The 13,660-nt window shown below is 30.3% G+C and overlaps 1 protein-coding gene and 1 pseudogene across 1 annotated transcript; both read left to right on the top strand.

Moving 5' to 3' along the window:
• The first annotated feature begins 3,821 nt into the window (after positions 1 to 3,821).
• LOC108729538 (lysosomal aspartic protease-like) lies at positions 3,822 to 5,467 on the top strand (annotated as a pseudogene).
• Positions 5,468 to 10,159: 4,692 nt separating this feature from the next.
• LOC108729537 (lysosomal aspartic protease-like) lies at positions 10,160 to 13,520 on the top strand. Its single transcript, XM_018458703.1, has 4 exons — positions 10,160 to 10,221; positions 12,306 to 12,538; positions 13,085 to 13,203; positions 13,299 to 13,520. Exons 1-4 carry the CDS (start codon positions 10,160 to 10,162, stop codon positions 13,518 to 13,520), a joined length of 636 nt encoding a protein of 211 aa, XP_018314205.1.
• The last annotated feature ends 140 nt before the right edge of the window (positions 13,521 to 13,660 follow it).

The raw sequence follows: 13,660 nt of genomic DNA, 5'->3' as shown, positions 1-13,660 counted from the left end.
AATTTTCGGTCCGCCTGAACCTCCGAGAAGCGCTGAGATAATGTTCGAAGGGCGACGAGAGAACATTTACTTTACAACTTTCCACACACAATTTATTTAAAATAATTCCCTTTTTACTTAACACTTATTCATAATTATTCAGTTAGGTTAAATATTGATAATAATATTAATGCTAGTATTGATGTTTGTACTTCGCGTTAGTACCTACTTCGTGGCTATATAAGTGTTACTTTTAATCTTGGTATTCGCGCTCGCGATGATGATTAGACAGGTCATGCGACGAGCGTTATCGCGGATGTAGCTAGACGTTGGTCAATCGCGACGCGCGTAACGTGTCTATGTTTTACTTATAAGAAACTCCCGCGGTCTGCGATTAGGCAGCCGAATATAAAGCAGTCGCGGTATCTCATTACGATTTCCGATGTGATCATATATAGTCACAGGAATTGTTCGGCGCGTGTGCGATCTTAATCCGCACATGCTGCTGAATTTGCAGCTTTGCATTTCCGCTGGCCGTTATTGCCATGTCGAAATGCAAAGGTTGCTTCTTGGTAATAGTCTTGCATTTCCGTGAGCTCGTTGCTATGCCGAAATGCAAGACTACTAAGGCCCAGTTCCATAACTCACGGTTAACTCTTAACCGAGGTTCAACTTATTCATTGTCTCTTTCCAATTCTAGAATTGGAAAGAAATAAGAAACAAGTTGAACCTCGGTTAAGAGTTAACCGTGAGTTGTGGAACTGGGCCTAAATCGTGGTAGCATTCAGGGATTACAACAATAATCATCGATTGATTTCTCAAGATTACTTCTAAATGTTAGAAGATTTAGGGTAACTCCGGTATATACGCCGCTCCTAATAAAAAATTAATTTATTAAGTATTATTAACTATTTTTAAGGTAAACGAACTATATCAGTAAAACCTTTGTAGTGTCTACTATGAAAAAAATATTAGAAATCCGAAATATTTATTTTTCGTATTAAAAAAAGAACTTTGAAACCCTTGCATTTCTTTAATTGTAATAACTCAAAAAGTATTATGTCATATATTATAAATTTTCTGCTCTCAAATATCGTAAAAGTATCATTTTTATCACTAATATTATAAATTTACAATTTAAGTATATTTTAAAAACTTACAAGTACAAAATACGCAGATAGTACTAAATAAAATAAGGAGATGATAATCGGATGACATTTTGATGCATGTAAAAATGTTAGAATTTTCCAACATATTAATATTTTTATAGTAATAATAACAGTAATAATCCCACAGTCAATTTTGGGTTACTAATTAATATTTGTTAATAGAACTATACACGTAGTAATTATTACTAACATTATAACAGTAATATAAAAAGTATAATAACATATAATTATAATTACAAGTATAAAAAGTTTTTCTCTCAATGTGATTGCATGAAAGAAATTTTCTGCGCGGTTTACATCTTATTAACGTCGCATTTTTTTCGGTGAGCCTTTCTGACGCGGGAAAAACCACACGCAATATTAAATTTTATTTTTTTTAACGAAACATTCCCAAAGATATCTTGTACTTAGTTTCTAGTTTAGGTAATTAAATTTACCGTTTACAAAAATAGTTACAGACTATAATCCTTAACCGCGTTGAGACGATTGGTTTTTTAAATTCATTATTAATAAATTTAAAAAAAGTGTTGAATTAGATTGAAAAAAATCTTTTGACATCAGTCAAAACTTGCATTTCTTTCAAAAGTGACAACAAAATCGGTAGCTTTCAATAATCAAATTTTAATTCTAACATCAGATTCGTATTTAGTTGAAAAAATCCTTACATAAGATAGTTTTCGAATTTAAATTTCTGGTTACTTAACTTCTGATAATATAATAATTTCCAGATTGTTATAATATTGCATATTTTAGAAGACCTTTTTTAAAAAAATTAAATTCCACAATTTCCTTTCCTACTCGTTAAAAATTCCAAATTTTTTTAACGATTAAATTAAAGAACATTCGTTTCGATCGGTTAAGAATTACGGTATTATAGAAATTTTTGAATAATAAAATTTCATTTATCCTTACTATGCGCTGGAAAGAATATATTAAAACATCGATGAATGTATAAAATTAGATGCATTGCTAAGGGGATGGCTCAAAAATTAACCAAAACGTCTAATTAAGTAATCATAAAACAAATTATATAGGACATCCCGAAATTCGAGAATAATGTTATCGTAGCGTGAAACTTTGTGAAAAATTAAGTGAAAGATATTAATATTATTAATAAAAATGTAAGCCATTCTTTCTTCCCTAAAGTAGGTGTTTAAGTATAAACGTTTTTTTAAAGTTTAACTGATCATGAACGTTAGTTAAAAATCATCCATATATGATGTGCGTGCAATGGTATTAGACATTAAATAAAACATTGCCGCTGTACGTAAACTATCACACAGATGATGACTTTGTAACTAACGTTTATGACTAGTCAAACTTTAATCATTTAGTTAAAAAGTTATTTTACGGAAAAAATAATGGCTTATACTTTTATCACTTAATTGTTCACGAAGTTTTACGTTGCAATAATATTGCTCTCGAATTTCGGGACACTGTGTATATTGTTTTCAGATAAACTTTTATGCATTGTTTATCGCAACGACTGTAAATTGCTCATTATTTCAGTCATCTCTTACACTATATTTCTTTTGTGCACCTATCTTATCAAGACGAACAATAACATATAATTATATTTCTTAAGATTAATATTGTTTTTTAAATTTATTTAAATATACAGAGTTGCTTTAATGTTTATATGTGAAATATGCGTAAATGCACGAAACACAATTTTTTTAAATTTATGAGAAATTAAATTTAATGTAAAAAAAGAACTGAGATCGGGCGTTTTTAGAACGCCCTACTAGCTCAATAGTACGAGGGTCGTTTGAAAAGTCCGTGCAAAAATAAAAACTACTTAATTTTTTGGGGTAAACTTTTTTTATTTTTCAACATAGTCACCTTTTAGGCTTATACACTTCGTCCAACGCTGCTCTAATTTGTTGATCCCTTCCGAATAATAGGATTTGTCCAAGTCTGAAAATAGCCATTTGTTTCTGCAATCACCTCCTCGTTTGCATAAAATCTTTTTCCCGCCAGCCATTTCTTCATATTGGGGAACAAATAGTAGTCCGAGGGAGCCAAGTCTGGAGAATAGGGGGGATGTGAAACGAGTTGGAACCCTAATTCCATTAATTTTGCGACCACAACTGCTGAGGTGTGAGCTGGTGCGTTTTTGAAAATCACTCGACTTCCTCGATTCAAATGAATGCCAAACACAAACAAATAGACCGATCTGGCTAAAACGTGGTGTGTGTTCTTCCAAGAGATGCTACTAACTAAATCTAACCTTGATACGCGCCAGTAGTGCCATTTCTCTGACTTTGCACGGACTTTTCAAACGACCCTCGTACTTTTCACCTATTCCTAAACACAAACACATAAGCTCGAAAATAGCATTGGCAGCGCTAATAATTGGTTTCGCTCTTGTATTCTGTTGTGCGTTTCAACTGTGAACTGATTTGAAAAGGATTATATCTAAAACCTTGATACTTGATAGCTTTAATTGCTAGAAAAATCGAGAAACAGCATGTTTCGACTTTTTGTAGTAATCGCGACACTTGTCGTGCTGATTAATTCGGAATTGCTGAGGTGAGATAATGGAAACGTTGATTGAAATTCGTATATACATATATTGTATGATATTGTGTATTTGTGAAACATGTATACATATAATATAATGGATTCGTTTTTTATGTTGCTTCAAGTATTCCGTTATAACAGGCAAACCCTATGTCAAAAAGCATTGACATCGATAATATACGAAATAATTGGCCTATAACTCTTTTGGACAGAAGTAAAATTGGTGAAGATGTAAAGAAACCACTGTTTAATTTTTATAAGAGACATTACTATGGCGTTATTTCAATGGAACTCCACCGCAGGAGTTTAACGTACGACACTGGTTCTCCAAATTTTTTTGTACCATCCATAACTTGCGAAAATGTTATACCTACGGTTGATAATATTGCTTGTTGTATGTAAATCATAACGTCACATTTTCTTCGACATTCCATTATTTTTTTATGTTCACATTTATATTATATTTATATTTCACGTTAGTTATACAGGGTGTCTTAAAAAAACGGATCGAAACACAATGGGGACGTAGATTGGATCAAGGGGAACAAAACAGTTTTGTACCATTTTGCAGTTGACGCAATATTTAACGAGATATTAACGTTTAAAGATAGGCGAATACAAGCGTCCGACCAGCCTACTCATGTACTGCTGCCGGCAGGACGGCCTACCGTGACGGTTTCAATCCGTTTTTTTTAGACACCCTGTATATGTCACAGTCAAAATGTACATTTTTGTAAATGGATACACTTCCCAGCAACACGCATGTCTCGATTTCAGATTTTTTTTATTGCTGGGTACCTAGGCAATGTATATGTACACATTCACATAAGATTTATTACAGTAAATGCATCGATTGTAGTAGACAACAGATGTACATATTTACTAAGTTGATGCTTTGACTGTAACATATACAAGTACATTTATAATTAATAATATCACCATAATAGTGATTTACTAATAATTACACATATAGAAATGATTTTAATTGCTTTCTGTTATCTTAATGTCTTATATTAAGTAAAAATATAGGGTAGGGACACGATCTGCTATATTTCAAGTATAATTTTTATAATGATTTAAATCTAATAGTTTAAAGTTAAAATCACTGAGAAGGTCAATATTACGAAATTTAGTTTCACAATTACATATGGTTTATTTTATTTATTATATATATGTTCTAAAGATACAAATGATCGTGTTTGACGATGAAATTGTAAGATACAATTTATATATGTGTTTATATGTTATATGTTAAGTGAAAAAGTAATAAATATTTTTGATGTTATAAAGATTGTTAATATATAATATATAATAATATATATCTTTAAATTAATAAAGAAAATTTATTTTTAGTATCTTTAACAATAACTAATTTTCTTTTACTGCTTTGTACAACATCACGTAAAAAATATGATAACAGGAAATCCCATACATATGTAGAAATTAATACTCACATTGAACTTGATTATATGGTTGGTATAGTCTGACTGGATATTTATCTACTGTAATGAATGTAAGTTGCTGTCAAACAACAGTTCGATTTAGTTTCAATTATAATCTATAAAAACTTTTTGAAGGAACACATATAAATTTTTTTTGTAGATTGCTGGCATTAATGTTCTAAATCAAACATTCACAGAAGCGATAGAAATGGATCCGGCTTTTCTACTCTGAAATTCGATGGAATCTTAGGAATGGATTATCCCGCGATATCTATGAAAAGAGTGTCTCCCGTTTTCACTAACATGATTGAACAAGGCCGGGTGTCGGCACCCCCGTTTTTAGTTTTTATTTAAATCAGCATGTATCTTTCTTCTATGAATATTTAAAAATACTTTTTACTTAAATACATTTAAAATAAATTAAAATAAGTTTGCCTTACCATATTACAAAATTTGTCCTTTTAATATGGAAAAACAATATTTAATATTAAAAAATATATAATCCTTACAGAAATTTCCCTAGTGACTGCATATTGGATGGTTCCAATCCCACTTATTATTACGGCACGTTGACGTATGTTAATGTAACCAAGAAAGGATACTGGCAATTTATTATGGATCAGTACGTGATCATTTTTTAAATTACATACATATATGAGCCACAAATTATATACCAGCTAATTGTCAATGCTGTAGGATAATGATGAAATATACAATTTTATGTGGCTGTGAAGCTATCGTCCACACTGGTTTTCCGGGGATATCAGGACCAGCATCGGAAATCGCAGTTATTAACGAACAGATTGAAGCATTTTATCGTGGCGAAGAAACAATTGTAACTAGATGACAATTTTCTTAGATGACAATAGCAGCTCTTTTTTAAAACTAAATAAATTACTGAAATATAGTAATAAATGCTGGATTTGTTACTGATTACAATAGTATATAGATTATTGACACTAAGCTTTGTTTAAAGGTGAACTGTAACGGTATTCATAATTTGCCCCACATTTATTTCGTTCTAGGTGGTCAATTCATTTTGCATTTAATGGAAAAACTTGATAAAATATTTTCAAAATACAAAAACTTTCCTTTTATTTCGGAATAAAAAATTATATTTCTCTCAGTTCGATAGTTGTCATAGAGCTTATTTCGTTTTCTGATTATAATTTAATTTCAATAATATGGTTATTTATATTACTGGAACACATAAAAAGTTTGAAGTATATTTTACAAATGATAGATTGCAATGTATATTAAAAAAATACAATTTAATATAATTTACCTTTCTTTATATATTTTTCTCGCTTTTGATGTCACAATTTAAAACGGTAATAAATAGCCAAAAGTTATAAATTGGTTTTGAATAGAAACATTATACCGTATTCAATTTGTAGCTTGATGAGAATAGTACATTATGTACAAGCGCCTTGATGGATTCGAGTGAGAATATTTGGGTTTTGGGCGTTCCGTTTTTTAATCAGGTTTATACTGAGTTCAACATGAAGAACGACCGAGTGAGATTTGCGCATGCAAAATAAGTATTGTTTTTTCAAGAAATTTCTTTAAATGCTAGAAGATTTATTAAATGATAGTAATAAATAAATAATTAAGTCCCGCAATCTTCTTAGAATCTTTCTTTAGAACATTGATGCATGATTCTTATACCTACTTTTTATTTCTATGTTCTTAAATAAATACGCATGGAATATACTTTAGAAAATTAGAACGAAGATATGCGATATTATTGTTATCAACTACTATACAGGGTGTTAGTTAAGTATGTTGCCGTACTCAACAGAACGATTCTTTGGTTTATTTCAAGTAAAAAAGTCTATATATGGTAAACATGTATCCTAAACGGCCTAGTTTCTGAAATAAAAAAATTTAAACGTGTAATAATAATCTGTTTATTTGAAAGAAATACAGCTTGAATTAGTCAAAACTAGTCAAAAACAGAAAAACAAAAAAACAGGCTTCAGTTCTTCTGATGAAATAAAACAATTAGGAATCAAAATGAATTGTTGAAAATGTCCACCTTGTGCCATGATACATTCATCGAGCTTTCTTCTCAGCCTAAACGGCTTAGTTTCCGAAATACAGATGAATGTTCGCAAATGTTTGACAAAATGCTAAATTGCGTTGGAGATATCTTCCTGCATAAATATGCCTTGCTTCACGTGAGTTACCATTCGCACAACCGTAAACAAAGTGACAAGGTTAAAGTCAAAGTCACAAAATAAAAAATAGACTTCAATTCTGATCTTTGAGCATGTACGTCAATCTTTGAGAAGAAGGCTCGATGGATGTATCATGCCGCAAGGCAGACATTTTCAACAATTTATCTAATTGTTTTATTTCATCAGAAGAACTGAAGCCTGTTTTTTTGTTTTTCTGTTTTTGACTAGTTTTTGACTAGTTCAAGCTGTATTTCTTTCAAACAAACAGATTATTACTACACGTTTAAATTTTTTTATTTCGGAAACTAGGCCATTTAGGATACATGTTTATATGAACTTTTTTACTTGAAATAAACCAAAGAATCGCTCTGTTGAGTATGGCAACATACTTAACTAACATCCTGTATATAGCCCATTATTTCAGCATAATATCCTATCGTCACATATATTATGAATATAATTGAGTCTATTATTTCACAATTTCTCTTTTCTTTTTTTAATAAAATATAAAAATTGTTATGTATTTTCTTCTGCATTTGTAAATTTATTTAAAGCAATAAACTGTCTTAAGTCACAGTTAATGTTATTGATAATACATCTTATGTTTCTAAGAAATGATAATTTTAATATAATATTTTAAAAAAATATAATTTTGCGCATTTAAATAATTACACAAAAATTATAAATTATTTTTGGACAAATTGTTTAAACTGCAATGAAGGAATAAGTAAAATATATTGACCGTAGTCAGAGGGCCGTATTTCTGCGGACACCTCACTCTGATTTATCTCTTCATTATCTTATATTTGTAAGTACATAAAATTATATGTACCTATCGGTTTGACGTCATTTTTTAATTCTTATTTTACACGTGGATTTCGAACTATACACATCATATTTGCATTCGAATTATTTCTTCCTTTTAATTGTTGACAATTATTTTCAATTAATTCATTTTTTTCCACAATTGTTCTTTCAACTAACCACTTAATTGGTTTGGATTTGAAAAACTAGTTTCTCTTAATCACCTATCTCATCACACAGTGGGAACAATTGAAAATTTACTATACAAAAATACAGATCATAATCCTTAACCGCGTCAAGACTATTTGTTTTTTTATGAATAAATTTCAAAGAAAAATGTTGAGTTAGATTTGTAAGAATGATCTATTGACATCAGCTAGATGACATCAGTTAAAGCATGCATTTCTGTCAAAGTTAACAGCGAAATTGATAGCTCTTTCAATAATCAAATCTTAATTTTAACATTCAGATTCAGCGATATTGAAAATCCTTATATGAGGTAGCTTCAGCTATAAAAAAAGCAACTCTAATTCAAATAATTCAACTTCTGGTTACTTAACTTCTAGCATCATAAAAATAATTTCCAGATTATTATAATAGGTAGGGGAGAGTGGTCTAAATCGGACTTATTTATAGTTTTTGCTCTCTATAAGGCGTAAATAAAGTTCGATCGTAAAATCGAAGGTGCTGTTGGAAAGATTATTTAATTCCCTTCATTTTTGCTTGAGATTATTTTGACGTATCTCTCACTTGTGTTAGACTATAATGGAAAATGTAAAAACGCTTTTTCCGGTCCGATTTAGAACTATTGGTTCCAAATCGGACCATTCCCTGGTTCAAATCAAAAACTCCTATTTTTATGGATTTTTAGATAGAATTTTAAAATATTTTAATGTATTTTTCTTATAGTATTGAGTAAAAACGAGCAATTTGACAGTCAAAGATAAACATTTTTTTCGGAAAAAGAAAATACTGACTGTTTATATTATTAGAATTGAAATTAATAAAACTCAACTAATCTAAGTCTGATGACTCATGATATTTTACTGATTTAATTCCTTGGATCAGATCTGGTCAGCCGATCACCAGTACTACAACCAGGCCTATAAGTTATCTACTGTACTGTCCGATTTGGACACGGGTCGTTACGAACTTTGGAACAAATTTTATAATAAACCGCAAAAGTGATCACGAAATGCTTGATATTTTTAAATTCTACACTCTTTAATTATCTTAAATTAATTACTTTTCAAATTTTTAACACCTTTTAAATAATGATTTACAAGAATTTTCTTTTTTAAAAAAATTTTCGCACGATGGCTGAAAATACATATTTGCGTCTATTTTATGAATGTTATGACATAGAACTATCAAACTGCTATCACATGTTCGGTGTTTTATAAGGACTTTTACATGATAAATAGTACGCAAATCTGCTTAACCGTATTCATTTAAATTAAAAAGGTCCTATTTGGAATACGGTCCGATTTAGATCACTTTCCCTTATTACATATTTCAGGAAGTCTTTTTTAAAAATCGAATTCTACAATTTTCTTTGAAATTTTTGACGTTTAAATTAAAAAATATTTGTCTCGATCGGTTAAGAATTCACAATTCATTATTTCAGTTATTTGTTACTAAATTATTCTTTTGTAAACTTATCAAGACAAACAATACATAATTTACAACATTTTAAAATCTCATTTTAATATCTCTTTTCAGATTTATTTAAATACATCGAGTCGCGCTAATGCGTATATGAGAAATATGCATAAATGCGAAACACAATTTTTTAAAAGTTTATTGGAGATTAGTTAATGAAAAGAATCAAGATCGTTTTTAGAACACTCTGCTTGTTCAATTGTCCTTCTTTTCACCCACTCCTAAATATAATCACGCACATAAGCTCGTAAACAGCATTGAGAACGTTAATGATTGACGCTTTGTTCTTGTCTTCTGTTATTCGTTCCGATTGTGAACTGATTTGAAGAGGAGTTACAACGCTTCTAAAACGTTCTTGATACTTGATTCTTAGCTCTAATTGCTACGAAATTCAAAAAATATGTTTCGATCTTTTGTGTTAATCGTGGCACTCGTCGAGCTGATCAACTCGCAATTGTTAAGGTGAGATAGTGAAAATGTTGATTCGTGACAAATAACTTTAACGATAATTCGAATAAAACTGTAGAAATGTCCTTGGGTGTGAGATAGTCTTATGAAAAAGGCTTTTGAGCATCGCTTTGAGGCTCGAAATTTTATTATCTTCATGTCTTAAATGAGATAAGCGTCATGGAAACTGAAATTCGCATTTAAAACGGAAATATTATTTAGATGCGTAAATAGATTAAAGTGAATTGCATTTATTACTTAATGTTACTGAAATGTTGAAGCATAAATAATATCCAAAAATAAAAAGAAATTTGATTAAATTTAAAAATGATTAATTAATTTGTCCGAAATTTGTACGATATTCATATAGGGTAAACCCGGTATACACGCCTCACCTAAGGGAGATTTAATTTATTAAGTACTATTTATCATGTTTAAGGCAAATAAACTATACCAGTAAAAACTTCATAATTTCTACTACTATGAAAAAAATATTAGGAATCCGAAATATTAATTTTTCATACTAAAAAATAAACTTTTTGAAACCCTTGCATTTTTGCCATATATCTTATAGGGGTGAAATATATGGCTACTTATAGGGGGAGGGGAGACTCATGAAAAATTTACAAATAATGCATATAAATAAGACATAAAATAACACAATAACTTATAAAATGCGTTTATAAAGTTTTATTAAGGAATAAAAATGATAAATATGTATATGAAGTAATAAATAATAATTACGATCTTCCTACATATATTAGAAGTGTTATGACAAAAGGTACATATTTCATGCGTTTATTGCATTTAGTGCACTGATTTCAATCTGTGCATTTTGTATGCTTTGGGCATAAATCCCGCTCGCTAAAAATACCGTATATTCTAAACAGATGGGATATATAAAACAACAAACTAAACAAAGAATACGAAAGCAAAGCACTTGTATTTTGCTATACAACATGCTTTACTATTTCTCTACACGTACATATGTATCACGAAATAACCACTAGGTCTTTTACACGCCCTACAGTATATAATTTATTTTTTATTACATTTATTTATTACATTATATAATTTATGATGGCGCTACTTATTATAGTGATAAATTGATTCAACTCACAATAAATTCATTAATATTAACAGTAAGCAGCTGAAATTATAACTCACTTGTTGCGTAGAGCTCTATACCAGCGTGCACGTCAATACGAAATCGTGGTCGGATTAGATCAATCAAAATAAACCGATAAATCAATCGTTGACACGTACGCAAACACATGTGCAGATAGGGAGAAACGACTTCCAGAAGCGTGATGTCGGCACAGATCAAGGCGGTGGTCGGCGCGTATGAGGGTTAATCCGCTTGTGATTGTTCGAAACGTCGTCGCCGCTTCGCGTAGTCTCCATGTTTAAAACCAATCAGAAGAAAGATCGAGGGTCCGTGGGGGGTCGTTGCTGCGTGGAGACATTCATTCCATCAGGAACCGAGTACGAAGGCGGATCACTCGCGAATTCGGAAGTCTGCTGCGTGTATAAATTTCGAGAGAGTGTTGCATGCATAATCGCGACTCAAGGAAATTTCCTGAGTACTGAGGCGTTATCGTAAAAATCCGGCCACGATTTATTAATTGGTGACTCAGGGTAACACGATAATACCCCCAGGCGTTGTCTGAAGGGCGATTCAGGGATTCGAATTCCCCCAGGCGAAATCGCTAACTTCAATACGCGATACATAATCCATAACGGAAACGAAAAATTAAGACAATGCGACGCGTGCGTGATGTGAGAATGATATATGTCAATCTAACAATATTAATAAACGAAAACACAGTGTGAGTGATTAGTTTTATCTCCCTGAACCACGAAACACACTACTAATATACTAATATAACTCAATACTAATATAAAGGCATGTAACAGAGTAGTACTCCTTCCATTTTTTCTGACTTCTAGGGCGTAAATCCCAGTGCGGCGTATTTGCCGGGTTTACCCTATTCATTTGTAATATACGAATATTCATATGTAATTGTGAAATATATTATATATATATATAAATAAACGTAAATATATAACATAATGGATTTCTTTTGTGTTGCTTCAAGAATTCCATTATATAAGAAAAACTCTATTCGAAAATCGATTGTCATTGATAATCAACAAGGTGATTTGGTTGAAGCGATTACAAAGGCACCACTGTTTCATTATTATGACAGACAATACTATGGCATTATCTCAGTTGGAACCTCACCGCAGAAGTTTAACGTACTTTTCAACACTGGTGCCGCAAATCTTTTTGTACCATCCATTATCTGCGACAAAGATAACATTGTTTGCTGTATGTAAATTATAACGTAACATTTTTTTCGACATTCCATTATTTTATTTATGTTCACATTTATATTGTTATATATTATTTATATTGTTATATATTTCATGTTATTTATATTTATACATACATACAAGTAGATTTATGTTTAATAATATTACTATTACATATGTTATAGAAATGATTTTAATTGCTTTGTTTATTTTAATGACTGACTTTAAGTAAAAATATAGAGTAAGGAGACAATCTATATATTTCAAGTATAAATTTTATGATGATTTAAAATCTAATAGTTTTAAAATTAAAATCACTGAGAAGATAAATATTACGAAATTAATTTTACAATTACATGTGCTTTATTTTACTTATCGTGCTTATTTTAAATGTACAAATGATTATCTTTGATACAAGGTATAATTCATATGTTAAAGCAAAGAAGTAATAAATATTTTTAATCTTATATAACGATTGTTAACATATATATCTTTAAATTAATAAAGAGAAATTTATTTTTAATATCTTTAATAACTAATTTTCTGTTATTATTTTATACAGCGTCACATAAAAAATATAATAGCAATAAATCCTACACTCACATAGAAGCTGATACTTATATCGGACTTACGTACGAGGTTGGTGAGCTGACTGGATACTTATTTACTGATGTAGTGAATGTAGGTCGTCAAGCAAACAGTTCGATTTAGTCTCAATTATAATTTTTTTTTTTTTATAAAGATTTTTTTAAGAAACACATGTCATTGTTTTATAGATTGCTGGCGTTAATGTTCAAAATCAAACATTCACAGAAGCGGTAAAACGAGATCTGACTTTTACCCTTCAGGCATATGACGGAATCGTAGGAATGGGTTATACCGAGATATTTAACAAAGGAGTGCCTCCCCTTTTCGTCAGCATGATTGAACAAGGCCTAGTGTCGGCATCTGTTTTTAGTTTTTATCTGAATCGGCATGTATCTCCTTCTTATGCCTAAAAATATTCTTTCACTTGAACAGTTCGTTTTCCTATATTACAAAATTTTATCTCTTTAATAAACAATATTTTAATAAATATTTTAATAAATATTTTAATAAGCAATATTTTAATAAACAATTTTTGATATTGAAAAAAACA

Source organism: Mycetomoellerius zeteki, unplaced genomic scaffold (genome assembly GCF_001594055.1).
Source record: "Mycetomoellerius zeteki isolate Tzet28-1 unplaced genomic scaffold, Tzet1.0 scaffold752, whole genome shotgun sequence".
Classification (NCBI taxonomy): domain Eukaryota; kingdom Metazoa; phylum Arthropoda; class Insecta; order Hymenoptera; family Formicidae; genus Mycetomoellerius; species Mycetomoellerius zeteki.
The sequence above is the reverse complement of the archived record's forward strand: the minus strand, read 5'-3'. Positions and strand labels throughout refer to the sequence as shown.